The sequence below is a fragment of the Mytilus trossulus genome, chromosome 8, assembly GCF_036588685.1.
Source record: "Mytilus trossulus isolate FHL-02 chromosome 8, PNRI_Mtr1.1.1.hap1, whole genome shotgun sequence".
NCBI classification, from domain to species: Eukaryota; Metazoa; Mollusca; class Bivalvia; order Mytilida; family Mytilidae; genus Mytilus; species Mytilus trossulus.
Window position 1 is genome coordinate 37,908,038 of NC_086380.1, and position 27,876 is coordinate 37,935,913.

General features: G+C 31.6%; 1 protein-coding gene across 1 annotated transcript; it reads right to left on the reverse strand.

Annotated features, from left to right (window-relative positions):
- Positions 1-3,746: 3,746 nt before the first annotated feature.
- LOC134727635 (neural cell adhesion molecule 1-like) lies at positions 3,747-15,077 on the reverse strand. Its single transcript, XM_063592016.1, has 9 exons — positions 14,870-15,077; positions 12,285-12,587; positions 11,461-11,784; positions 10,511-10,795; positions 9,841-9,939; positions 7,098-7,129; positions 6,448-6,588; positions 5,621-5,664; positions 3,747-4,115 (listed from the first exon to the last, which is right to left on the reverse strand). The coding sequence occupies exons 1-7, from the start codon at positions 15,075-15,077 to the stop codon at positions 6,526-6,528; spliced, it is 1,314 nt and encodes a 437-aa protein (XP_063448086.1). The 3' UTR covers positions 3,747-4,115; positions 5,621-5,664; positions 6,448-6,525.
- Between the last annotated feature and the right edge of the window lie 12,799 nt (positions 15,078-27,876).

A 27,876-nucleotide genomic window follows, 5' to 3' on the forward strand; every position in this document is an offset into this window, starting at 1 on the left:
AAACTAAAATTAAACTAAAATTAAAAAAAAACAACATATAAGGCTTACAAAGGCCAGAGGCTCCTGACTTGGGACAGGGACAAAAAAATGCGGCGGGGTCAAATCGATTTATGATTATTGCTACAAACTTTACACATGTCTTTGTTATATTAATCTTAAGATCTGTATACTTTTTGATGATGATTCAAAATTTCACTTTGGAGTGATTGAGTATTTTGTAAAAAAGTGGGAGTTTTTCTTAGATGTCTTTTTGGTGAAAATTAGATTTCAACTTTTTAATTAACGGCACTTTGTAACTAAAACAGGGGTGTGTTTTTACCACATGTCGCACTGTATCTCAAAAACGATTCTTGAGTATGGCTTAAAACTTTAAACACTTCTTAGTTATATTAATCTTAATTTCTGTATACTTTTTGGTGATGTTTCAAAATTTCATTTTTGAGTTATTGAGTATTTTGTAAAAAAGGGGGAGGGTTTTTTTACATGTCGCGCCATATCTCAAAATAGATTTATGATTATTGCTACAAACTTTACGCATGTCTTTGTTATATTAATCTTAAGATCTGTATACTTTTTGATGATGATTCAAAATTTTATTTTTGAGTGATTGAGAATTTTGTAAAAAAGGGGGAGTTTTTTTTTACATGTGCCGTATCCATGGTATCTCTTTAACAATTTATGATTATTGCTTAAAACTTTACACAATTCTTTGTTATATTGATCTAAAGATCTGTATACTTTTTGGTGATGATTCAAAATTTTATTTTTGAGTTATTGAGTATTTTGTTGAACAGGGGAGTTTTTTTTTACATGTCGCGCTGTATCTCAAAAATAATTTATGATTATTGCTTAAAACTTTACACACTTCTTTGTTATGTTAATCTTAAGATCTGTATACTTTTTGGTTTTGATTCAAAATTTTATTTTTGAGTTATTGAGTATTTTGTAAAAAAGGGGGAGGGTTTTTTTTACATGTCGCGCCATATCTCAAAATAGATTTATGATTATTGCTACAAACTTTACACATGTCTTTGTTATATTAATCTGGAAGATCTGTATACTTTTTGATGATTATTCAAAATTTCATTTTTGAGTGATTGAGAATTTTGTAAAAAAGGGGGAGTTTTTTTTTACATGTGCCGTATCCATGGTATCTCTTTAACAATTTATGATTATTGTTTAACACTTTACACACTTCTTTGTTATATTGATCTAAAGATCTGTATACTTTTTGGTGATGATTCAAAATTTTATTTTTGAGTTATTGAGTATTTTGTTGAACAGGGGAGTTTTTTTTACATGTCGCGCTGTATCTCAAAAATAATTTATGATTATTGCTTAAAACTTTACACACTTCTTTGTTATGTTAATCTAAAGATCTGTATACTTTTTGGTTTTGATTAAAAATTTTATTTTTGAGTTATTGAGTATTTTGTAAAAAAGGGGGAGGTTTTTTTTACATGTCGCGCCATATCTCAAAATAGATTTATGATTATTGCTACAAACTTTACACATGTCTTTGTTATATTAATCTTAAGATCTGTATACTTTTTGATGATTATTCAAAATTTCATTTTTGAGTGATTGAGAATTTTGTAAAAAAGGGGGAGTTTTTTTTTACATGTGCCGTATCCATGGTATCTCTTTAACAATTTATGATTATTGTTTAAAACTTTACACACTTCTTTGTTATATTGATCTAAAGATCTGTATACTTTTTGGTGATGATTCAAAATTTTATTTTTGAGTTATTGAGTATTTTGTTGAACAGGGGAGTTTTTTTTTACATGTCGCGCTGTATCTCAAAAATAATTTATGATTATTGCTTAAAACTTTACACACTTCTTTGTTATGTTAATCTAAAGATCTGTATACTTTTTGGTTTTGATTCAAAATTTTATTTTAGTGATATTTAGTTTTTTGTAAAAAAAAAACCAGGATGGGTTTCCCGCCGTGTCTCAAAAAATATATATAGTTATTGCTTAAAACTTTCTCAGAAACTATTTTTGATTATTGCATATAACTTCCACATGAGACATCGGGCGTATCATGCGCTCATGGCGCAGCTGTTTATTGTTCTGTGTTTTTTTGGAGGATGTTACAAACAATGAATCCATTGATAATACTGACAAGGTCATCATACATGGCAGATATTTTTTAATCCTGGTCATTCAATTTTACGTTCAAATATATTCATATGATTGATCTTTCCATTTACAATCCAAAATTTTCTGATTGAGTTTTAATAACATATCCTTTTACAATTTGAATGAAAGAAACAACAGACGGCTGGCATCCCCACCTCAATTTTAGTCTGATACCTCAAATTTGATATTAGCTATCATCTACATACCAGAATTTATGACAAACGAGCCAATCTATATTTTGAAATCAACTTTACTGCTTAGTCCATCTTTTAAACGTCCTTTTTGACGTGGCTCGGTTATCATACATCCCGCCTTTGTGTAAATATATTTTTTTCAATCTTTTCTTTCAATTTTGCTCGAGTGCTTTTTCTATCTGCCATTTTATTTTTCTTTACTGATATATTTGTTTGTATATGTAGTGTTTAAGATTATAACACAATGTTGACTGCTGTATCCCGATTTCGGCATTTTAACCTTTCATGTTTGACAGACTCCAAGGAAGGTAAGTCTTCGTTTCAATTTGACGTTAATTTCCCCATTCAGGTGACAGTTGATGGTTCCTGGATGATTATACAACAAGAAAGGGCATCATTAGACTTATTATGCTCAGTTTACTAAATTATCGATTCTACAAATTGTGTTTACTTAGATTGAATATATCAAAACTGTATATATTTGATAATTCTTTAACCAAATGACTTCACTACATAATCAGAGTAACTTAAAATGTTGCTTGCAGTAAATAAACTAATCATAGATACATGTACCTGGATATAAATTTTGTATTTGCGCCAGACGCGCGTTTCGTGTACAAAAGACTCATCAGTGACACTGGAATAAGATAAAGTTAAACGGCCAAATAAAACACAAAGTTGAAGACCATGAAGGACCCAAAATGCATAAAAGTTTTGCCAAATACAGCTAAGGTAATCTATTCCTGGCTGAGGTTACCGTAGAAAAGCCTTAGCATGTCAAAATTCAAAGTCCTGTAAACAGTTAGTTTATATACACATATATTGAATCTGAGTTTATTAACATGGCTATATTTCATGTGCACAGAATTCTAAAATACCACCTCTCATTGTAATGTTTTGTTATAGCTTCAAAAGAAATTTCTGGAAGGTTTTATTTATAGATTCTAAAAAAAGGAAACGAAATTTCAAACATAAACTTGTGTGTGAAACAGGAAGGTATTTGGTTGACAAAAAGTTGATAAGTGCAAATGATGTGAACACTTATTACACGGTACTTTACGATATCTTGTAGCAGAATCGTAGTACATTTTTAAGAAGATCTGATTTGTATTTTTATTTTTATTACCGCAAGTGTCCATTATGTGTGAGAGTATTTGTCAACACAAAGTTGAATCGTTGGAATTCAAAAATCCAATTTCTATGACGAAATACCATTGGAAGAACGGTAGCATTGGGAGTGGGCTATGAATATAAATATGATTTCAATTCAATCTTTATTCATTGTTAACATGCACATGCCAAAAGTATATACACAAAAATGATCTATGTATTAAGAAGACATATCTAGGCAGACACATTATATTTAATCATTTGTTAATATGGTGAACATGTTATATTTTGCATTCCCTTACATATGCTAAGTCCCAAAGGAGGTTTAGATGAATACTATATACATGAAATATAACATTCACTCACAATGAAATATAATATTAATTCACAATGAAATATAGTATTCATTCACATTGAAATATAATATTCATTCACTATGAATGTTCCATTGCTGAACATCCTCCAAAGACACAAAATCATTATCATTGTTTTCATTCAGAGACAAGCTGTCTTCACTTTCGTCTGAACTTATCATTGGATCAGCTTTTGCTGTAAAGTCAATGTCTGCATACGGCGTTCTGTTGTCAGCTCCACGAATGCGAAACTGGCGTTTATTGGCTACAGGATCAAACGCGATCTCGATATAATTCAATTTCGTAGAATCCTTAAAGAAAAAAGATTTTACTTTTATATAACTATAAGTTATTTTTCAATAAAACCGTTACAATAAGCTTTAAGATGAAAGATAAGTTGAACAACATAGACAATTAAATATCATGCAGTTTTCACTGTTCTTAATCGATGAATTTAAAGTATTTACCCGATACATTTGCATTACACTATATATTTTATAGAAAAGGATAAAAATAAAATCGTTTCTGAGTATTATCATACTAATATTTCTAAATTTATTTATGTCAGGCAAACTGACTCAACATCAAGTCCTTGACATTGTTTGATATACACAACAATTTAGAACAATATTTAACATTAATCATATGATAAAAAAATATGTTCGAGTAAAAATCATGTCTCGTTGTACAAATGGTCAATGAACGGCTAAAGATAATAAATGGACATTTAAAGTATACATTCAACATGTTCAAGTCGAAAACCTTAACATGCTTAAAAAATACGCGAGACTGACCCCTCAAATGCTGTATTTGTTTTATTGATTACAGATCATTTCGTTTTGAGGATCGTTCGAACGTGTTTTTCAAGAAACAATCGGCATTCCCATGGGAACCAAATGTGTCCCTCTTCTTGCTGACTTTTTCCTTTATTCAATTGAAGCTGATTTCATTATATTCATACAGGAACGTCGTAGGAATAAATAAAAGACGTTTGCAGTATCCTTTAACTTAACTGTGCGCTAATGACAGGGATGGAGTATCCGTTTTACATATACTAGCGCATATATTCCTAATGTCGCAATCATGACAAAAGTGTGTCAGAAATCATATCTGATGTTCTTCCTCAGTCATAATAACCTTCCATCATTACCAAGCTGAGCACAACAAAAACACGACGGTTGCCGTATACGGTACAGGAAATGCTTACCCTTCCGGAGCAACTGATTTTACAAGGCAGCACTCGCACCCGCAAAGTGGAAAGGGATTAATATAAGTTGCAAAACTTGTTTCCCAATCCACTATAAATAAATATGTTTAAACTAAACTAAATTCAACTAACTGATTTTGCTTCCGGTTATGAGTGGAGTTCTTGTTGTGCTTATTTACTTTTTGATAACTGTTGATGTAAATGTCCTTTGGTTTTTTGAGTCATTGTTTACTCCTTGGTTTTGATTGTTATTGTCGTTCCTACAATCCCGGAACATTTTGACCTACCGAATATGATTTGTTACCGGTTTTGTCCTGATATGAGCAACACGACGGGTTTCACATGTTGAGCAGGATCTGCTTACTCTTCGGAAGCACATGTGATTACACCCAGTTTAAGGTGGAGTTCGTTATGATGAGTCTTTAGTTTATATGTTGTGTTTTGTGTACAATTTATATTTGTTTGTATTTTCTTTTAAGCCATTTAGTTGTCAGTTTAGTTTCGCTTGTGAGTTTGAATGTCCCTCGGTTATCTTTCGCCTATTTATGATAGTCGTCTCATGCAGCATTTAATTCCGAGTTAAGTTGAAACTAATCAAATTACTCTTACATGCTTTCTTTTCCAGTTTCGTCGTTGGTTTGAATTTTCACAATCTGGAATAAAAATAAAGATAAAACAAAGAGGACAATCATAATATTGTTAAAAGAATGAAGTTGAACATGTACATATGCACGTGGCTGCGTTTTGTTGTATGTGCATACAAGGTGCGATACAAATCTCCTTGTGAAAATAGTAAGTTATTTGGTTGAATAACCAGGCGTGCTGAAATGCTTCAATCATTATGATAATTTTCTAAAGTTTTAGTATCCAACATGAACCTGACGGAGAAGGAATATCTTGTCGATAAATCATAGAGTCAATATTCTATATTTCCTTGGTACCTACCATATTCTATGATCCTTTCACGCGTGGTTATGAGACCAGCTTGCTTCTAACAATACCTCCTAAAGAAGGTTGTGACGAAGAACAACGTAAATTGATGTGAAGGTCTTTCATTACGAGACAGACACGAGTTTGTTGATCCAAAAGTTATTACTGTAACTTTGCTAATCGTGTCATTTTTTTCCTAAGAATAATATCGAATGGCATTTGATAATTTGTATTAAACAGAAAAAAGTATGGTGAGCATTAATAGTAGGTTGATTTGGTAATAAAAGTGTTGTGTTTTATTGCTCTCAGTACTAGTATATATGTGATTATTTCATGAATTTCTTTTAGTCGATATATTTAATAAGGATTTACTAGTTTGTTGGCCATTCTCGAAGTACAGTTGCCTTTTATAGATGTTATAATGTTAAATTCATATAAAACAGTGGCTTAGTGTAAAACAGTTATCTTATCAAAATGTACATGTATCGTTATATTATGCAATGTACCTGAGTGTTTTCCTCCTTTGCCCTTTCCTGCGATTTTGTAATTAACTTGTTGTATATCTAACATTTGCCTACGGCTATCTATCGAGGAATATATGTCATCTCCGTTACCAAAAATATCGATATCGTGTCCAATAACCACACCTTTAAAGAATAATTTTAAATGTTATTAGACCAGTTATCTGGTACAAGTGATGTTTTAGATATAAAACAAAATATCGTGCGCACTAAAATCACCGACTTGCATTCGTGTCTCTAACAAAATGAATAAAAATAATGCTGAATAGAAATAGTGTTTTATTAACATAATTGGACATCACAACAAACCATAACAACAACCACCACTTGATTTCCCATTTATTTAATTTACTAATATGAGGTGTATCGTAATCATTTTAAAACATCAACATGTAGGTCATATTGAAGACTTAAATGAATTCATCAAGAAAATCGATGGACATATGAGTATATGTATTTGTTTTATATGTAAGCACAACCGCGCTCTTCTATGGCAATGCAATGGATACGCTTTAGTTGTTCCTTTTGTGTACCTCCTTTGTATCAGGTGCGCATAAATGTCGAAGTATCGATATCACATTTTGTTTTGTTTAAACCAGTGCATGTAAGTCTTTACAAAGATAATGTTCTCTCACCTTGGTCATGGTTACTATTCCGTCGTGGAGAACTGAAAGGAAAATATAATCAATATTTAAATATACAATTGTTTCATCAACTACATGATTGTACACAAATAGTCGGTAAAAAGTAAAATAGAAATCTATATTTCATTTTCTTACTGTTCATGATCTTATCTCGAGATATTTGAGATCGAAAAAGAAATTATATTGCTTTATTTGAATTTTCAAAGATTTTAGTTATCTGCTATCAATATAAATCTCATGCCAGACAGATGAAAACATGACGTTAGTTATCACATGTATTACAATCCTAACTGTGAACAATTGTAAATTTTAATCTCACATCGACAAAAAGTTTGACAATGGCAAATAGAAAGATATCACGTGTTATTAGGAGATGAGATCAGTTTCGTGAATGACTGTTTTAAATGGTAACAATATTCGTCGATTAAAACATCGATGGCCAGATAACTTTTACTGGTAAATTTTTACTTTTTGTATTTGATTTGGAAACTGTAGAACGTGTTTGTTTAATTTTATAACATGTTCTAATTATCATTAAATATACACATTAAAAATTTCAGATTAAAATTTAATATATAAATAGACAAATAGGTCTGAAGGGCCAAGTAAGCTTTTCCCATCACTTGATATCGTCGTCCGTCGTCGTCTGTCGTCGTTAACTTTAACAAAAATCTTCTCCTCTGAAATTTTTTGACAAAATTTAACCTTTGCCATAATCATAAAAATGGTCTCCCCTTATAACCATGTCGGTCATCTTGGTTGAGGAGAAGTTTTTGTAAAAGTTATCGAGTGACGACGACAGACGACGACAGACGATGGACGCCAAGGGATGAGAAAAGCTAACTTGGCCCTTCAAAATGCCGGCGCATAACCCCACAATCTCTGACTGTGGATAATTTTTATTTGTTTTGTCGAATATTGTCATGGTCCCTGAAAATTTTATTTGCTTGAATCTTATATGGTAATTAGAATTTATAGACAAAAACTGTGTAGTGTCTTTAAATATCAGCTGTATTTGTACGAGGCTAGGGAAAAAGGTGTATGCGAGCTTTTAGCGAGCTATTACACCTGTTTCGAGCCGAGTACAAATACAGCCGATATTTAAAGACACTAAACAGTTATTGTCTTTATCCTGCAATTAATTCTGTATATTATTTGTGTTTTGAAAGACACAAAAACACTTTTTTGCATTTATTTTCGATTTAAAACCCCTTGAGGCCCGTGCAGTAATACGACACAGTAATCACGCATTCAGCTGAAGACAAGTTCGCAAAAAAAGAATCTCGAATGGTCATCAATAATACATCGCTTAAGGTGAATAATTATCTATTTTATCATAACAACTAATTTCAACAGTAAAAACAAATAACATTGTCAAATTTGAAACAGGAGTGCACGAGTTGTCCTACGCTTCAGACTCGACATCCACTAAACATGCATGCTGAAATTGACATGGTTGTTTTTGTTACACAATCATCATACACATTCAACTGTTGAAGTTTTGAAATAGATAGTTGTCATCGTAGAAAAGACTGCTGTTTAAGTGTGTATGTTATCAGAAAATTGGTGTGATTCTTATTGCTTTAATAAAATGTTTCAAAGCAAACAGAACGTATAAAGTAATCGTTAATTCGCAATTGATACGTCATTGGAAAGCGAATGCAATACACATCCTGAGGTCACACAGGTTCATACAATTCTCAGTCCGACAGTGGGCGGATCTTTAAAGTGATATCTGTATAGTATACAGATACAGCATAGCAATATCTGTAGGACTGTATCTGTCTAGTAGAAAACACAATTGCAGGATAAAAATATCTATCCACCCGATTCTATCGTTTCCCAACCATTTGTTGCAAACACAGCAATCAAAAGCAAAATTACAGAATTAAATTTAAAAGACGTTTTGGTATGATGTAACCGCTACATTCTACTCTATAACAATATTATATATTCATTATATTGTTCAAGTTCATACAACTGATTATATACGAGCGCATTATTTTGTAACGCTTAGCAAGAACAGGAAGTCATTCGGAATAAGTCCACTTGTTTTCATAACCATGTCTGGTGACAAGGTTACTCCAATTTTATGTAACATATCTATTAAAAGGAGTTAGTTAATTCTCTTACAATAGACATAACACAGTTGAGTACGAAAGAAAGGTTGTATGTTAATGCTTGAAAAATAACTATATTCTAGTTAAATGAAGTGAATTAACAAAATGATTATACTTATGAGGGACTGCTTTCCTTGCTGTATATGAATATAAGAATTATACTAGGTTTTCTTCATGAATAATTGTCTGTACAAAGTTTTCCAAAACCACAATTGGTTTTATCACAATAAAACACATAAACAAAATCTTATGCGATATGTTAAATCCTTTAATTGACTTTCTGCATATTTCAAAACTACTATTAATTCACATTATGATCAACAAAGGTCATTAATGTCATGCATTAACATATTCTTTAATCTAAATTTGAAAATAATCATAACATCCACTTCATTCTATCGTTTATGTCTCAGTGGCGATCATACCACATTTCCTTAGTGTTTATGTATTAGACTAATGCAAACTTAATCTTTACGCTTTGATTCTACTTTTAATCAATTTCAAGCAAATATAGTATCAGACATAGACAAAAACGTATGAATCAAATATATATGCCTGAATCGTTCAAAACAGTTATTTGATATAATATAATATATATATGATCCAAATCATACCTTTTCTGTACCACAATAAGAAAACGAACAAACAAACTGGCAATACAATAGGTATACAAAGAAACAAGTTGAATTGTGTCCAGACATCTTTCGTCTCACCTGCAATATACAAATAATGTTGTGCTTATTTCTAAATAAAATTTATATGTGTATCATTGGATTTTGTAAGGCAATTGTCAGTGTAGTTCATTCAAATATCAGAAACCATATCGAAGTAAAAAGCGAATTGGATGCCAAAGAATATATCACATATTACATGTGATATGGTTAAATATCCGGTCATGGAATATATCATACACTTACCCTTGTATGGATCATTGTTCATGTTTTGACTCCGGATGAATAAAAGTTTGAACACTTGTTTGTAGTAAAAGTTTATGGAATCATTTGAATGTTTTTTTATCGTTCGGTTTTTAAACTGTTTTCGTGTATTTATTTCATTCATTGTAGAATTAAATATTTTTTAGTCTAAAACATTGAATTGTCCTCAAATCTCAACACAACAATTTAAAAGTTAATGCTTGTACTTTGTTTGTTACGTTGGGAATACTAAATTGGAATCAGACTTGATAGCTTCGCTCTCACATATTATATCTAGAATGATAAACGAAATGAGTGATGCTAACCGGAATGCAAACTATTTCTGTATGTATAAAAACACAATGCCTACCTTTGAAGAGAGTTGTGAATTGTACTGTGAAAGAGCTGTTTCCTAATCTGTTGAAGGCAAGCATTCGGAGCTCGTATTCGGTATCAGGCTTAAGTTTCGAAATGTAGACGAAATCATTTGTTTCATTGGATTGAATCCTAATTGACTCCCAGTTTTTATCTTTTTTTTTCCGATACTGCACAATAAAGCCTTGTGGTGCACCGCCATCAAATGTTGGTTTCCATTCCAAGACTATATAATTTTGTCTTTGATAAATGTCAGTTATACTAGGTACCTCAGGTACTCCTTTTAATAACAAAATTTATATTGTGAGTATATAAGATATCAACTAAAAACAAACCGAAGGTTTCTCATAACTCGAAAATTTTCTTTGATAGCGTTTGCCTCTATAGCAGATGGAAATAAATATAGCAAGAAAGAGTTGTGCTGGAAAGTTTTACCTTCAATTAAATGTAAAAGCATTGCTCTGTTTGTTAAGCGTTTAGACGGACTTAACTGAGGAAACAACACAAATTTAGTGAATATATCTTCAAATAGGTATCAAAGGTACCAGGATTATAATTTAGTACGCAAGACGCGAGTTTCGTCTACATAAGACTCATCAGTGACGCTCATATCAAAATATTTATAAAGCCAAACAAGTACAAGGTTGAAGAGCATTGCGATTTCAAATGTCAAAATAATTTTACAATCAGAACACACATTCTTTGCAAATTAGAAACGTGCAGTATGGTGGCAGCATTTGTCAAAAATTAATGTGAGTTAAGAAAAAGAACAATCCTCAATGAAGTGTTTCTTTTCATTTCTGACTAACTTTCTCTTATATACCCTCCTTCTCTGTCTTTCGCTCTGTCTCTCACTCTCATCTTTTAAATCTGCAAGTGAATGTTTTCATTTACATTAAATTATTGATTATCGAGTAAAAAAGAAATTCAAAGTTACAAACTTACCTGAAGAAATTAGAGAAATGTCAAAAGTGTTTCTCCCATTTTTATTTATTAAATCTACAGTATAGTTTTGAAAATCCTCTTCTCTTGTATTTTTTATTAGAAAAACGCATGTATAACCAGACATATCAAGACACTTCCCATTAAATGATGTTTTATTGACAGTTGAACTACAACAACCATGTCCAAGGGAGTTTCTATTTTCAGCTGCTTTCCATTCTGCTTGTGTCACATTTGAAGAGCTGAGAACAAACAAGCTTATACTAGAGGTTTCGTTAAAATGACCGATAAACGTTGACTTTAGTGGTTTAGCTAATACTGGTTTACCTATAATGAATAAAAAAGATGGTAATCAATTTCAAAAGGATCGATGTGTAATTGCTGCTTATTATCTTTGGAAAGCAATGATGTGAATTGTAGACAAAACGCAATAAAATATGTAAGTGTTTTCTAGTAAAGACATACTTTAAATCTGTCTTATTGTTTCTCCACAGCTTTATTTTTAATGGTAATCTATTCGATGTGTCAGTTACAGTATAGACGTTAACATTACAGGAGGGACGAAAGATACCAAAGTGCAGTCAAACTCATAAATCGAAATTAACTGACAGTGTCATGGCTAAAAATGAAAAAGACAAACAGATAAACAATAGCACACACAACATATAAAAATGAATAATAAACAACACGAATCCCACCAACAACCTAGAGTTAACCCAGTGGCTTGTTTTATGTGTTATTAATGGATTAAATAATGTACAATGTAAAATATGTGTACGATTTTACACATTCTGCATCTTTTGGATGCATTTTGGACTCTCTTTTACCTTCAACTTTCACTTGTATCTTTTTTGACTGCCATAGATTTCCACTTTCGTCTGGAATACCGTTTGTTACGTTGCATCTGTAGACCCCACTGTCTTCAAACACAAGGTCATTTGTCTCACCTTCGGGTAAGATAAGCACCCCGTTTATTCTGTTATTAAACACCCTGACCAACTGGTTGTTGTTAGTGTAATGACGCCAAGTGATATTGTATGTATTTGGTACACCTGAAACATTACATTTTATAATCCTTGGTCTGTTTATTCCATTAAATGTGATGTCTTTGGTCCAAACGATTGGGGGATCTGAAAAATATGCATTGTCGCTTTACTGTTATTTCTTGTGGGAATGCAAAATTCATTCAAACATTTATTCGTATACAGTATGTAGCATACCCTTTGCAAACACATATTTAGTTTCATTTTTGATGAAATAATTTGCAAATCCCTTATCCAATAATTGTATTATACATACAATGTTAACTTATAACAGCCATGTGAAGTTTTCATTTGTTCAATAATTTATATGTTGCTTTTTAGTTAAGTTCATTTGAACATTGTAAAACTGATCATAGACACATGGATCTATTATTATTCATAATGTACTATTTTTTGTTGATTATGGGGGTAAAGGTAATGCACGAATTTCAGTGGTCATCAAAATACAATTGTTTTACCACTTTATAGAATTTATAATGCATGTGTTTTCTAATAAATGACTTGTATTAATGATGTAAACATTGTTAATGCGTATTAGTATGTATTGACGTTATCCACGAAAATATGTCGAAATTTCCTCACCAACTTGATGCGTTTCTCGGGTGATTTGACGGAAATATGTATGTTATTTAACTTTGCTTGTTAATTTTATTTAAATATTAAATTGATAGTCATTACGCAAATTATGTACGTGCTGAACATAAATGGATATTTTGACCTTATTACGCTAGTTATGTAGAGTACATATCAGAGGTAATCGGTGAGATCACGAATCACGTACGAATCACGAACGTATCACCTAATTTGCCGTATGCAGGAAGCGGGATCATTAATTTCAAGTAAGGATGTCTAACTGTTCATGAGTATCTCGCTTTTATTATAAGTGCATTTTTTTTATTGATTGATACGCGTACTGACTATTTTATTCTTTTTATTTTGTATGTCGTAGTCAGTCACGGGGCATTTTCTATTGGGGTGGAGGGGGTTATATTTTATAGAACAAAATATTTTGATTCTGATTTTGGTAAAAAAATAATTCTGGCCAGCACCTAGAGTAGGAAACGACCGTTTAATTTGTAGGGGGAGGGCTGAAATAAAAAGGCAGGACAGGCCATAAGAAAATCATAAAAAGATAAAAAGATAGGCTCTCTTATTTTTCATTATTGCAAATTTGAAGCTTTTAAAAACAAGAAACAACTTTCATTGGATGCAGTATCAAACTCTCCCAAATCACTCATCTCGCGTTGACATTGTGACCAGAACATGAGTTTCGGGTCCGATCATTTAACTTGCATGGACAAAAGGGGGGTATGTTTTTAAATAAATAACTTGAAAAAATAAAACCATATAAAGAAGCAACTTCGAACATCTCTTTACTTTAAGAGGCACTTTTACATGAGCAGAATATAAGGTCAACGTTTGAAACTATCCGTAGAACAACGCGGTCAAAATCGTTGTTTTATTAGGAACGTCGTGTAACGCTAAGTGGCACCAGTACCGTGCGTAACGTCGATATAAATAATATATGGGAAAAAGACGGGGGGAAAAAATTTATTTGATTTTGAATTCTAAGGAAGAAAAAAATCTTATCTTGGATATAACCAAAAAAAAATAGTGTTAAATTTAACTTGAAAAAATTAAAAAAATTGTCGCGCAGCATATTTTTTTCAAGTTAAATGATCAGTCCCTACTAGTTAAAATGTTTATTTTTGAACAAATATTTATTCAATATCTTCTACATGTTTTTCTGTCAAAACACATGCACCGTGGTTAATTAATAGATTGTCCCCATGATTAAATCATGCTATCATTCCACGTGACTATTTAAAGTGTAGAAGGTGACCACCACAGGTATACATTTATACGTACTGTTTCGTTTTGATCCGTACTTAGGCACTTCCGGGGTATATAAGTTAAAAAAACATAGTCTTATATATCCATCCTTATACTTGAAAGCTCGTATTGTATCGTTGTTTTCTAATAAAGGGAACTTTGTGAGGTGTCAAGGGGTATTTTAGTCGATTATTCGATTTTAATAAACTTTAACCAATATGAAAATCACTGCTCCTAATACGTTCGTTCGTCATTATTCGTCGGTTCGTGATCTCACCGGTTACCTCTATCAAGATTAAAAAATTTTTTTAAACGTATTCATTCGTAAAGAGCATACCATTGTGCAGTCAATATCTGTTTACAATTCATCATATACTAATATTCCTTCAGGTGTCTTTTTTGTTTGTGTTTCAAATGCTTCTCAACGCCAACACTAGTAGCAATACACAAGGCAAGGCAAGACGGGTTTATCAAAGTACTAAATTTTTCATTTAGGAACTTCAATCTTATCTTAACCAATCATATGTTGTACTTACAGGTCACAATAATATTCACAGCATCAGAATCAAAGCCAGCTTTATTCCGTGCCACGCAAGTGTACTTTCCAGACCTTTCGGATTTAATTTTGTTAAATGTTATCACGTTCGTATTATTCTCATACACATTTCTATTGAAGAACCATGCATATACATGTATTTCGCCATTTCTGATTTCACTGTGTTTTTCTTGACACTCCAACTTCATGTCTTGACCCTGTCTAACAGTGATATTTTTTCCCGTTGTTCTAACACTAGAGGTGGTAAAAACGGTTATCAAGACCGAAGGCTTCACTGAAAGACAATCATTAGAGCAAAAGTGTTCTTAAAATGAAATAGTCATTCAAAACACGAAGACATTTCTACATTCGGGGATGGATGAAATAAAACAGATTTTGCACATCAATTTTTATCATTTCGTTTTTAATGCTCTTAAACTTAGCAATTGATAATGCCTACTCAATTTTACCATAAGATTTCTGTTAAGTTTGATTTCCAATAAAAAAAAAATTTATAATTGTGTTTCAAACAGGCCTCTTGAAGTAAGCTTAAATGAAAAGGTGATAATTCTTATACATTTTATCTTTGAGAAATTAAAGTTGCATTAAAGAACGGTAAAAAAGCAAATTCGATATTTTTGCTTGATTATTGCCTGCTTAACGTCCAGGGGTAATAGATATTCTGAATTACTTAACTACTCACATAAGAGATTCAGCTTGACGTGGGCTATTAGTGTCTGTGTCTCTTTGCTATTTTTCGTCGTACATGTAAATTCTTTCATATTGTAAGATCGACGGGCTGTGAAAGTATGACTCAATGAACGAGTGTTGCCTGAAACCAACAATGTATTGTTTTTTGTCCAATATGTTGTATCTCCAGGTAAGAATCCAACGACAGTGCATCTCAGTGTTAGTTTTTCCCCTTCTGTACTTTTAATAACACCGAATTGGTCTGTTCCATTTATTTCAAGATCTGGAATTTCATCAATTTAAAGCGATAAAATCAAAAAAGCAAAATTCAAGATATCTTAATCATAGATTATCACAAGTATGTATGACAAGACAATGTTTTGTTTATGAATAAAATGGCTTTCATGTATTTCACCCAGACAGAATATACTGTACGTATGTAATATTTATTACCAATAACTCGCTGTTAGGGCCTACATACAATTTACAATCAACTACGAAAATTTTGTTGGCGTAATTGTAAGAAGTGTATATATGATTAATGTATTTTTTTCTAATTCGTTCTATGTCTGGGATATGTATGTTTTCACCTTTTTTACTGTTTGGTCCCAATTATTGTTTCATAAATCTATCATATATTAGCTATTCCTTGTAAAAATTCGGATTTTTACCGTTGTTTTCCATTCGCTCTGTTTGTTGATAATGTCTTCCGATTGACTTTTTTCAGTTAAAGGGGACTCACCATTTTGAATATATTTTAGAGATTGATATTTATTTTATACGTTTTTTTTAAAGTAGCTAATGTCTGTTCATATAACCTTTTTCCTTTTTTAAGTATGATATGAAACCATATGGTATGTGCGTATTTTTCTTTTTGAAGTTTTTTTCTAGATATTAGTAATGTGAAGTATGTAAACCAATGTCCGTTGAAATGTTATGAGTCCGTTGTATTTGATTAACACACGACCATAACAGTGAATAGACGGAATCGCAGCACTATACATTTAATGGGACAAGGTTAAAGAGTTTTGAATTGCCTATCATATGAACAATAGTATCAAGTGGCAAAACAGCAAAACAAACATGAAAGTATGTGCAGTTAGACATACAATCATTATAGTGAATATGATTTAGCGACTGTTTTAAGAAACAGAACATACAATTGCAATTAATTTTCTGAATACTCTTAGAAAGGCCATTTTAACGACATTTGTTTTTTTCTGCGTGGTGCAAATATATCACTAACAGAGTGTTTTTCAAAGATTCGTTTTGTGTTATTCTACAGCATTAATCGTAACGGGTTGACCGACATACAAAAGAGGGACAAGCGTTTTGCTGTGAAGGATGTTCAACAACATCTGCACGAACTGTTAGCAGGAAGACATTTAATCCAATGTGCTCTATTTATAAGTCAAGTTATTCATTTATTTAGGACTATAGGTTGCACTTTGTAAATACAGCTGTTTCTGAAAACACTCCTCTTTTGGGGAGAAATTGAATATTCATAGAAAATCAATTGTTTACATACTGGTTCCCAGTTATGCTCTCTGTGTTCCATATCGCAGAGACAGAACTTGGAAATGTTACCAGTAAATAAACACGTGCATATTGTTTACATTGAAATATGTGGCAACCTTTCATTCGAGGTAGGGTTAGTTACGAAAATTAGTGAAAGTTTAAACTCTGAGAAGTTCAGGGTATATACACGTTGAAAATATGCCGCACAGCCCTATATTTTGACCTCTGAAAAAAATTGTGGTGCAAATGAATTTTCAATTCCAGGATAAGATTTTTTTCAAAACTTCATAGTAAAAGAGGTACAGTTTTAGCCGTAAAAGGAGTTCCTATGGGACATTGCATTTTCAATATTTACAGAAATGCAACCTATTTAGGGTGAAAAAGGGGAACATTCAGAATTAAACCAAATTTGCTTTATTTCACAGATTTTAAAGAAATTGACTCAAGTATGAAGTTTTATAAATATTAAATGAAGATTGAGAGAATCCTGGGCCTTAGATATGATGAATCAACTCAGTTCACAGTATGCATAGTTTACTTAAAGTCCTGGATACAAAATTAATTCATAATATTTGCATATTTGTAAGTTAAATTGTTAAGAAGTCCTTATATTTACTCCGCGCAGTCATTGACACTTATAGATTCTTTCTGAATATTATTTATGGAGTATTTGTGTCCTTTCGATAATCCAAAATTAAGCCGCAACACCTAAATCTGCTTTTTTGTCACCACTGCATAATGAATACAAGCTAGAAAAACAAAAGTATCTCAAGAAAACTTTCAATAGTGTGTTCTCTACTGAATATGTACTAAATATTCCAAATTGCTAGAAACAGCAGAATGATTTAGGAAATCTGAGGTCCCGGGGACAAAAAACATAGAAATTGCCTACCTCCCATGGTCATAAAACAAATAATTTAACTTGTAAATGCTATGATTTTATGATTTTAAAGTTCTTGATATAGAAAACAATAACTATGCTTGGGAGTTACGCAAAAATCAGATGTTAGCAGTCATCTCTGCAACATTTTAAATGAATTTGTTTCTCAGACTGGTATCTGCATACGTACAACTATTGCAAATATGGCTTTGTTTGAACACTTCTTGTATATATAGTAGCTAAATTGTGTCAGATATATGGTTACAGATAATACTGTTGTGACAAGAATTCTAAATTGACCATTTGAGGCAGAAAATGTGTTCTTTAATTGACAAATAGGCATACAGTAAGATGTAGACTGGAGACAAATGCTGGATTGGATACTTTATATAATCTTGAATGTTGTAATGATTGACTGCTAAACATTACATTTATAATATTCTGATATGCTTTCAATATGTTATCAAAACAGTTTTTAATAGGTTCTATGCTTTTTTTTTTATCAAAAAATATGCAATAGGGTAAGCTGGCAATAATTAAAGTCTTGTTTTCAAATTCTTTAAAAAAATGAAACAGGGGAGGGGGTATAAAATGTATAGTAAAGAAAAACTTAAAGTATACACAGTGATTTTTTTAAGACTATAATTCTGACAAATGAGTATAAATGTGAGAAAAACTAATTTTAGAGAGTTTTCTATTTGAATAAATGTCTGTATAGGTTGCACTTTGTAAATACAGCTGTTTTTGAAAACCCTCCTCTTTTGGGAAGAAATTGAATATTCATAAAAAATTAATTTTGTTTACATACTGGTTCCCAGTTATGCTTTCTGTCTTCCATATCGCAGAGAAAGAACTTCGGAATGTTACCAGTAAATAAACACGTCCTATTGTTTACATTGAAATATGTGGCAACCTTTCATTCGAGGTAGGGGTAGTTAAGAAAATTAGTGAAAGTTTAAACTTTGAGAAGTTCAGGGCATATAAACGTTGAAAATATGCCGCAGAGCCCTATATTTTGACCTTTGAAAAAAAATTGTGGTGCAAATGAACTTAAATTCTAGGATAAGATTTTTTTCAAAACTTCAGAGTAAAAGTGGTACAGTTTTAGCCGTAAAAGGAGTTCCTATGGGAAATTGCATTGTCAATATTTACAGAAATGCAACCTTTAACATAAGTAATTGGTCGTTGCCTTTTTTTGAGATAGTATCATGCATCCTGCATGTATATAACATATGGCAAGTCAGAAATTATCCTCTATGCATAAAATAGAAATAAATAAATTAGTAAGTTAAACACTGTCCACACTTGGGACTTTTAATTGTAGAATATTAAAAAAACTATTTTTCAGGATCACCTCGAACGTATAAACAACCAAATATTTGAATATCATGAAAGAAAATAACTGTTCAGCTGTGTAAATATATGTGTTGAAAAGGGCGAGTCAGAGCCACGGGAAACGATAATTTGTTTCCAATAGAAACTATATAAAACTATATAAAAAACAAATTGAAACTGAAAATGCTCGAACACTGAATGCTCAACAATATTAAGGAAGTTTGCTGCTCAGTTTTGAAATAAATAACTTTCCATAAAACTAGTATATATTGATAGGGGATTATTTAAAGAAGCAAAAAAGCAACAACAGAAAAAATGGGCTTGTTTTCGAGATATTAGCCATTGGAATTTTGGCGGGAAAATGTTCTCTCTTGATTTTTCCTAGCTTTACTATTGACCAGTTAAAGTTCTCAAAAACTTTTTAAGAAAAAGTAAGATTTTATAAGACTTTTACAAATGGCTCATAATTATGCATGTACGAGATTTATAAGAAGAAAAATTGGGGTCCATGGGTAATTTTTTTTAAGGCATACAAATGGATAAAACCAGAGGGTGTGCCATGCCTGTTTTCAAAATATAAGGTAGGAAAAATACTGGACGAAATTGAAATCCATACATATTTTTTATTATATTTGAATCAGATATACATTTTGTTCTAATAATACATTAAAAAACCATACATTAAGCAATACATTCACAGTATATCTACTCGAGCAATTGAAGATTTAAACATGCACCTTACTACATCCATTTATTGGTGGTAACTGACTCCACTTCATTATGTCAAGGGCGCTACTTCAAATTTTGAATAAAAGTTTAGATTAGAAATATCATTGGACGAAAATGAAAAAAAAGTCATTTTTTGTTTTTGATTTGTAAAAATGAAGACGAATGTATTAATAGACTTCGAAACTAATCCCATATTACTCTAGACTTTTTATAAAGTTATAAACTTCATACATGTTTAAAAAGACTAACTCTTCATGTGATTATAAGCTTTTTTTTCTGTCGCATATACAATATATACAAATCATAACTGTCGTTCTTTTTTTTAAATTGGGAATTGAAACAGGGAATCTATCAAGAAAAACAAAGAGTAGCAAATAGCCTGAGGTCACCAATGTTTTTTTTCATACACCAAGAGTCCGTCGTCCGAAGGCGGGCATCAGCTGGCCCCTAAAAAATGTATACTAGTTCAGCGACAATGGAACTCATACTGAACCCGAAACATATCAATGATCCATAACTTAAAAAAAACAACACACGAGACTAACAAAGGTCTGATAGGGTAAAAGAAGAAACAGATAAAAATGACAATGATGAACCTAAGTTTAAAAAAGATGACTAAAAGTTACCGCAGTGACAGCTCCAGATCTCAATTAAACTAATTGAAATATTATGTCTTCATCATATGAAAATTAAGCACAATGCATTCCGTAAGGGTTTAAGTATCATAGCATTATTTAATATGTGAGAAGAACATAACCCGTATCATGCTGCTAACTGGTTTTAGAATATATGCGTTTATTAAGTCTGGTTACAATACAATGTATGAAACTTGGCTTTCAGTTCTTTTGAGTATGAGCGTTTCTGATGAAGGAAAATCAATAAAAACGCTTCTGAAATTACAACTTATAACATGTTATTTTCATATTATTAAATGGCTTTAACATAAAAACAAATACCTTCGATTAAAAGTTTAAATGATGATAATACAAACTACTATGAATTCATTTATTTTTCTGGTGTACAAATTTTCGAGAGTCGAGGAAATATGATATGATCGTGAATATTTGATTTCGTGATTTTCGTAGTGAGCTGAAGATAATTTGTACTTCCTTAAACACTTGGTTCACCTAAGACAACGAAAATCACTAAAGCATTTATATACCCTTTTTAGGCCAAACATAACAAAATAATCAAATTGAATGATAATTTATCTTAACAACATTTGATCCGAATAAGTACTTACTACGAAGTTGAAGCTGTAATTTGTAACCTTTAGAACCGTTCGTTTTCTCATAACAAAAGTATGTATAGATATCCTTAGTTGTAAAATTCTGTATTAGAAGTTGACAATCAGAAGTAACATTTAATCTGTCATATGCAGTTAAATTTGGATTAATCCTGTTGTGTCCATTTCCACATAAAGCAAGCAATTCCTTAGATTCAAAATATTGCCAGGTGTTCACGTTTGCATTCGGACATTTTATTTTCACATCTGAACCAGCGGTTACATAAATGGTTTCTATCTCATTCATTTGAAACCCTAGGAAAAATGAGAAGTTGTTATTCATATTTAACTAATATTAACTCTGTCATGAATTTGTTGTTCTCTTCAGCCAGTACTGATAAGTTATGATTCTTTATTTGCTATCTTTCACCAATGTTGAAAGACGAACTTACTAATAGCATTTATAATAAGACGACCACAAATCGTCAACCAGTATAATCACAGTATATATACGTTTAGCACAAGCGCATACATACACAAAACTGGTTGTTCCACGTTACGTCAAACTTAATTATACTACCAGGTATTCTCAATTTTCGACATCAATTTTACATAGGCCAAGATCCAGATACAATATAGTTTTCTCTATTCTATAGTAAAATATTTCAATTAAGTTTTCTTGGTAAAATTTGATATAACGAAAATCCTGCGAAATGATGTTATCGTGTTTGAAAGACAACGAAACAAGGTGACGTCATATGTATGTTTCCGTACACAAAAAATCAAATGTAAACAACGGGCGTTTAAAAGCTTCTTGTGCACCTCAGAATGCCATACAATTACATTACAAGAACATATATAGGTGCAAAAGTGCGATTTGAAAAAAATGTAATTATATTATTTATTATTAAATGATATGAGCAAATAAGCCCTAATACGGATAAATCAGCATGTGCAATACTAAAAACGTTCCACTGTCGATATAAATCAAGATTTAAAATTGCTATTCGAACAGGGCCAATACGGAAAAAAACAGGGCCAATACAGAAAAAACGGGAAAAAAGCCGTATTAGCCCTAGGGCTTATACAGGACGTTCACTTCCGGTTTTCAATTTTCTTACGCCATTGCTTTACTTTGGAAGTATCGTTATGCATAAAAACATTTGTATAATATTTTTTAAATTAAAGACATAAAATAAACAGGATAAATGATGTGCAATGTTTTGTAACGTCTTAAAGTTTTGAAACGGAAAAAACAGGGCCAATACAGAAAAAAGCGGGGGAAAAGCTGTATTGGCCCATGGGCTAATACGGGACGTTCACGTCCGGTGTTAATTCTGTTATAATCATTAAATAAAAGTGTTATGAACTGGCTGTTTCTGTATTGGCACTGGTATAGATTCTCGGTCAGCAGTATTGGCCCTCGACCCTACTATTATTTACATATGGTGGTAAAACAGAACAGCCAAAAAACAGCACCGTGTGTATGGGGCTTTCACGATTAACCAAGTTACCCAATTTGTCCCATTAGAATAGAAATAATTCATGGCAGCCGTACATTTGAATATACATGTTATGTCAAATGAGCGTGTCGGGCTGGTTTTCCATACTTGTACCAACATAGGATGTTTCCAAATGTATTTACGCGGTGTGTTGATTTTGTACTCATTTAACAGATTTAAGAGTTTCAATGTACAATTAATATATTGTACAGTAAAAAGAAAATAGATGTAAACAAATAGATTGACATATAGACCACTTTCGAGTTCATCCGTCACCGGAAAAAACTCGTCAATTATACGCGCCTTTATCATCGTCATTTGTGCGTTTAGGGGCGTCGTCACTTCCTTCCAATGCTGAGCGAGTGGTTGGAAAACTATAATTCTATATTGTACGAATTATTCGGCAAATTGAATTCTCAAAATTGACAATCAACACTGCTGTCATTAGGGAAATGTCAGTAAGTACCTACAGAGCAACCATTATTTCTAGTTTATCCTGCACAAAGACGAACACTAAGACGCTTGATGAACGTAAATAGTGCAAGGATACAGGCGAGCCCCTCTATCTGGTAAATGACGTCATAAAGGTCATAAAGGCGTGTATAATTGACGAGTTTTTGTCGGTGACGGATGAACTCGAAAGTGGTCTATTGACTTATGATAGAGATAAAGGAAAATTTACGGTACTTTTTTGGGATTAAAATGGATTTCTTATTATTATACTATTGTGCTAATTATGTAATTTTTTTTCTGTAATTGAAAATAATTTTGTTGATCACTTATGACTATAACACACATGAAGCGATCGGTTCGAAATTTAAAATTTAAAATGGCTGACAATGATTAGATCCATTATATAGATCTTTTCATTTTGAATTTTTTTTTTCAGGTTCTGTTAAGATATTCTAGGATGATTAAGGACAATAATTACTCACAAATCCTTTGTCTTACACTTTGCCCATGTCTTTCATAGTCCTAGGGTATCAACAGTTATAAAAAGTACTAATATTTTTGCAAATTTTGTTCAATTCTTAACACAGGTAAAAATTGTACATGCAAAATACAAATAATTACCTGGTAGAGTACAATATACAAAACACCATCGAAATAAGGAAAAGGAAGCGGTATTCATACCTAAAATGAAGCAAGTGTTTTCTTTCGTTAATAAAACTACAAAATGTACTTTATTAGGTTTTATGTTTATATGTATGTAAAATATAAATCACATAAATCAATTATTTTTTTATAAATGACTGAAGTATTTTTTTCATAAGAGGTCTAGATATATATATATATATATATATATATCATTTTTTCTTTTATTTTTTGTATCTAAAATATATACTGTTAATAATATCAGTCAGAGTCAAATCTTTAAAAATTGTAAAAAAAAAATAAAAATAGGAAAAACATTCTAAAACTAAACGTAAAATTTTGCCAAATTCCTTGCCAAGTCCCTGCATTTGTAAGGGAAACCATACAAAAAATTAGAAAAAGCACAATGGCATCGTATTGTGATGGTGAAAACTCTGATATTTGATCAAATACCTAGTGAAAAACAGGAAGACCAACGGTCTTTTCTTTAAAAAAGCAACACATATAAACCACATCAACAACTACCGAACATCAGATTCCTGACTTTTGACAGGTGCAAACAAATGCAGCAAATATTCATGACATGCAGTGTTCACACACTTTGCTGGCGGAAACCACGAACATATTTTTTTTAATATTCGGTTGTGGTTTCCTAATGACTTTAAATCAATAAGGTTAATGATGGAAAAACAAAGGTTTGTTGTCCTACCTGAATCTTATAAAGAGTTACTTTAATTTCTGTTATCTCCCGATTTATTAGTTCACACACCGAATTGATGAGATGAAAACTCATTCACTTGTAACTAAAAGACCTCTCGGGAATTATACATTTAATTAATTATTAGTCATTTGTATTCTACCAAGAAAAACTAAAATAGAACAATATTTCGCGTCGAACAATGAGGCATCAACATTATTTGATTAAACCCAAAACAATTTCCTGGCAGACTCCGGAAATTATTCAAGGTTTTACCGAAGGTAATATTTCGTGTTGGTCATATTAGAAGAACATCTATATTCATGTTTCATTCATATTTATGTTTTTGTATATATCAAATTTGTAATAATCAACATAATACTTGTGTTGTATTACATTTGTACCATAGAAATTAGAGCGTTTGATGATTAACTCGATCGTATTGATAAGGGCGTTATTCAAATTCAGTGGTCAGTCGTTTTGTGTTGTTATTATGTATATGAATAACATGTTTGACAATTGTACAAAAATGTGAAACAGGGTCTGCTAGCCGTACTAGAACCTCCACTGATTAAGTTGGTGCCTTGTACTTGCAAGTATGTAGACATTTGTAAGTCGTTACGTCGTTTTTCCTATTTTTGCTATGACGTTGTCATGTTTGTCTTTAAATTGAGGTAAACGATCCCTTTGGTCCCCTCTCTTTCATGTATTGCAAGTTTATTTGCGGGAGATCGGCGCTGATTGTCTGTGTATGATTTACACCATAAAATACATAAAAAGACATAAACAGATATTATGCATTGGCAGCTGGCACTACAAACTGATTACAGTCTGTAATGACCATATGGTGTACTCGGCCATTTAGTAGGTCGATAAAAAATTATTTGACAAAACTAAACAATATCTCGATAATACTTAACTGTATTTACCTGTACTCGACTTTGGTCTCGACCACACTTAATAAGTCTGATTCCGTATTTGATAATCTTAAAAGTAAAGTTGTAACCAAGGTCAATTAAGTACAGTTGAGTATTGTCTAGTTTTTAGAAGTTAAACATGTGTTAAACCTAACTTTCCGACCTCAACATATGGTCTTCGCAGCCATTGAGCAGTTTTTAGTCTAGTGTAAAATGTCACCAATAATATCAGGCTAAAATGAAATATGCCTTACGCATGCGAGTTTTCACTACATCGGTTTTTTTTTATCGGAACATGTTTAACAGTTGTTTACGGCAATATAAAAGAAATGAAATCCATTGTTGAAACGAGTTCTGCTTAACTCGACTAAAGGATATTTATACAACAGTGTTGAAAACTTTAGCGATTAGACTTGCTTAACATTTTCATTTATTTTAGTATGTCGAACATAACAGTGTTAATTGTGTTTCAATTGAGCGCACACGCTTAGTCTATTTTGATGGTGAAGATTCATTTAAGACCTGAAGGCGAAAAAAGACCCCATATTCAACTGCTAAATATGTTGATCCAATATGACGGGTTCTGTGAAGAAAATCCGTTGTTAGAGGTGGAATAATACAAATCAGAAAAAATATAATGTCACAACAAATGTTTAAACCATCGGTTACAAAAAGGTGACTGTATTTACTAGATTTAGTGTTGAGAGCACAGTTATCTAACTAACTGCATTGATTATCTGAACTAGAACTTTACAACTCTTCTTACAGTTTATGTTTTACAACGTCTGTATTAAATTATTCACTTAACATATTGTATTAAAATAGTTTTCCGAAGGGACCTGATGAACTTGTTGTCGATAAACGTCATGTTGCGGATGTAACAGCTTAAAAATATAAATAACATTTAATAATTTAGTTTAATTGCATTTGATAACACTTAGCGATTTACAGTTTGTTGAAGTATTTGAATGAACCCTCCTTGATGACGATAATATACTGAGTGTCAATGGTAAAACAATCCTTCCATATATAAACATTTCAAAAGCTCTTCTTTGGAAGATTGATGACTTTAAACATATGTTTATGCGTTTGACTGTCCCGTTGGTATCTTTCTTCCCTCTTTTACAGTACTTTAACTCTTTGGTGCTAATGTTTTGTTTCATCATTCGGTCTAGCTTTCATCGCCAATCTAGTATTCTTATATTGAGAATATTTGATTTATCGGAGAGATTTAATTCTATTATGTCGCGTGCTAACATTTTGTATATTCGCCAACGTAAATTTGGGTCATTCAGATAACATGTTCAGTGAGTTAACGGAGTCGGAAAGACGAGTATTAAATGAGTTTAATTTCACTTCATATTATACGGCTTTAAATTTGCACACTACTTGATAAATAATTAAGATTGAATTGAAGACCTTTTCTCAAAAAGCTTTCTAAGTCGTATGGTGCATTTTTGTTTTATTTTAACGTATAGCCAGTATGTACACAAGTTTTTATGAGATACGATTGTTTAAAACGATATTTTTTTAATTTTTCAAAAAATCTCTGCTTTTTATTCATTAACTTTAAAAAAATCCAGGTAGTTGTGTCCCTCCCCTAATTAGAATGATTACATATTTATTCTAAAATAATTTTGGACTCGATATTACTTTGTTTTGTTGAATTATTTCGGTGTCTGTTATTCTTTTTGAAGTTGTGTTGATATAGTTTTACTTAAATAAGAGTCAAACTAAGTTTTTCTGTTGTTTCTTTTAGAAATTCGGATCAGACAAAATTCCCCAAAAATGAAAAAACTAGAAAGTTCGTTGAAACATAGCTTCAACATATCAACAAAATTTGTTGAATCCCTTAAATTATGTTATTTTCTTTAAAGCGGAAGTGGAATAATTGTTTTATTTACCACTGTCAAAAAACCGCAGTAATTTGACAAAGTTATCACATGTAGGTACAATGATGAAATTTACCCGAGGGTGCGCGGATGATTGTGACTTTAGTTCGTTCTAATCGCTTGGAATTTCTTTAAATTTGATTATAGTGGACATGTATGATGTATGAATCTACATAAAATAACGGTGTTTATAATTTGCAATGTTATTCAAAATGCAGACTTTTTCAAAGACGACAATAAAACCATTTTTCTTAGATCTAGTGAACGTGCGATTAAGTAGAGTACAGAAACTAGAATGTCTGCTACGTATCTTGACCTTTTCATTGATATTGACAAAGATTGACGACTTCAAACAAAAATCTATGAAACACTGAGGAGTACAATTTGAATTTTCAAATTGTCAAATTTCCAATGTCTCAATAGTATTTTCATCCTCTGTGCCATTATTTAATGTGCACATATCTTAATTCATACCTTACGCTCATGCATGTTGAGTCAGTACATTCCTTAATGAACAGCATGTACCCC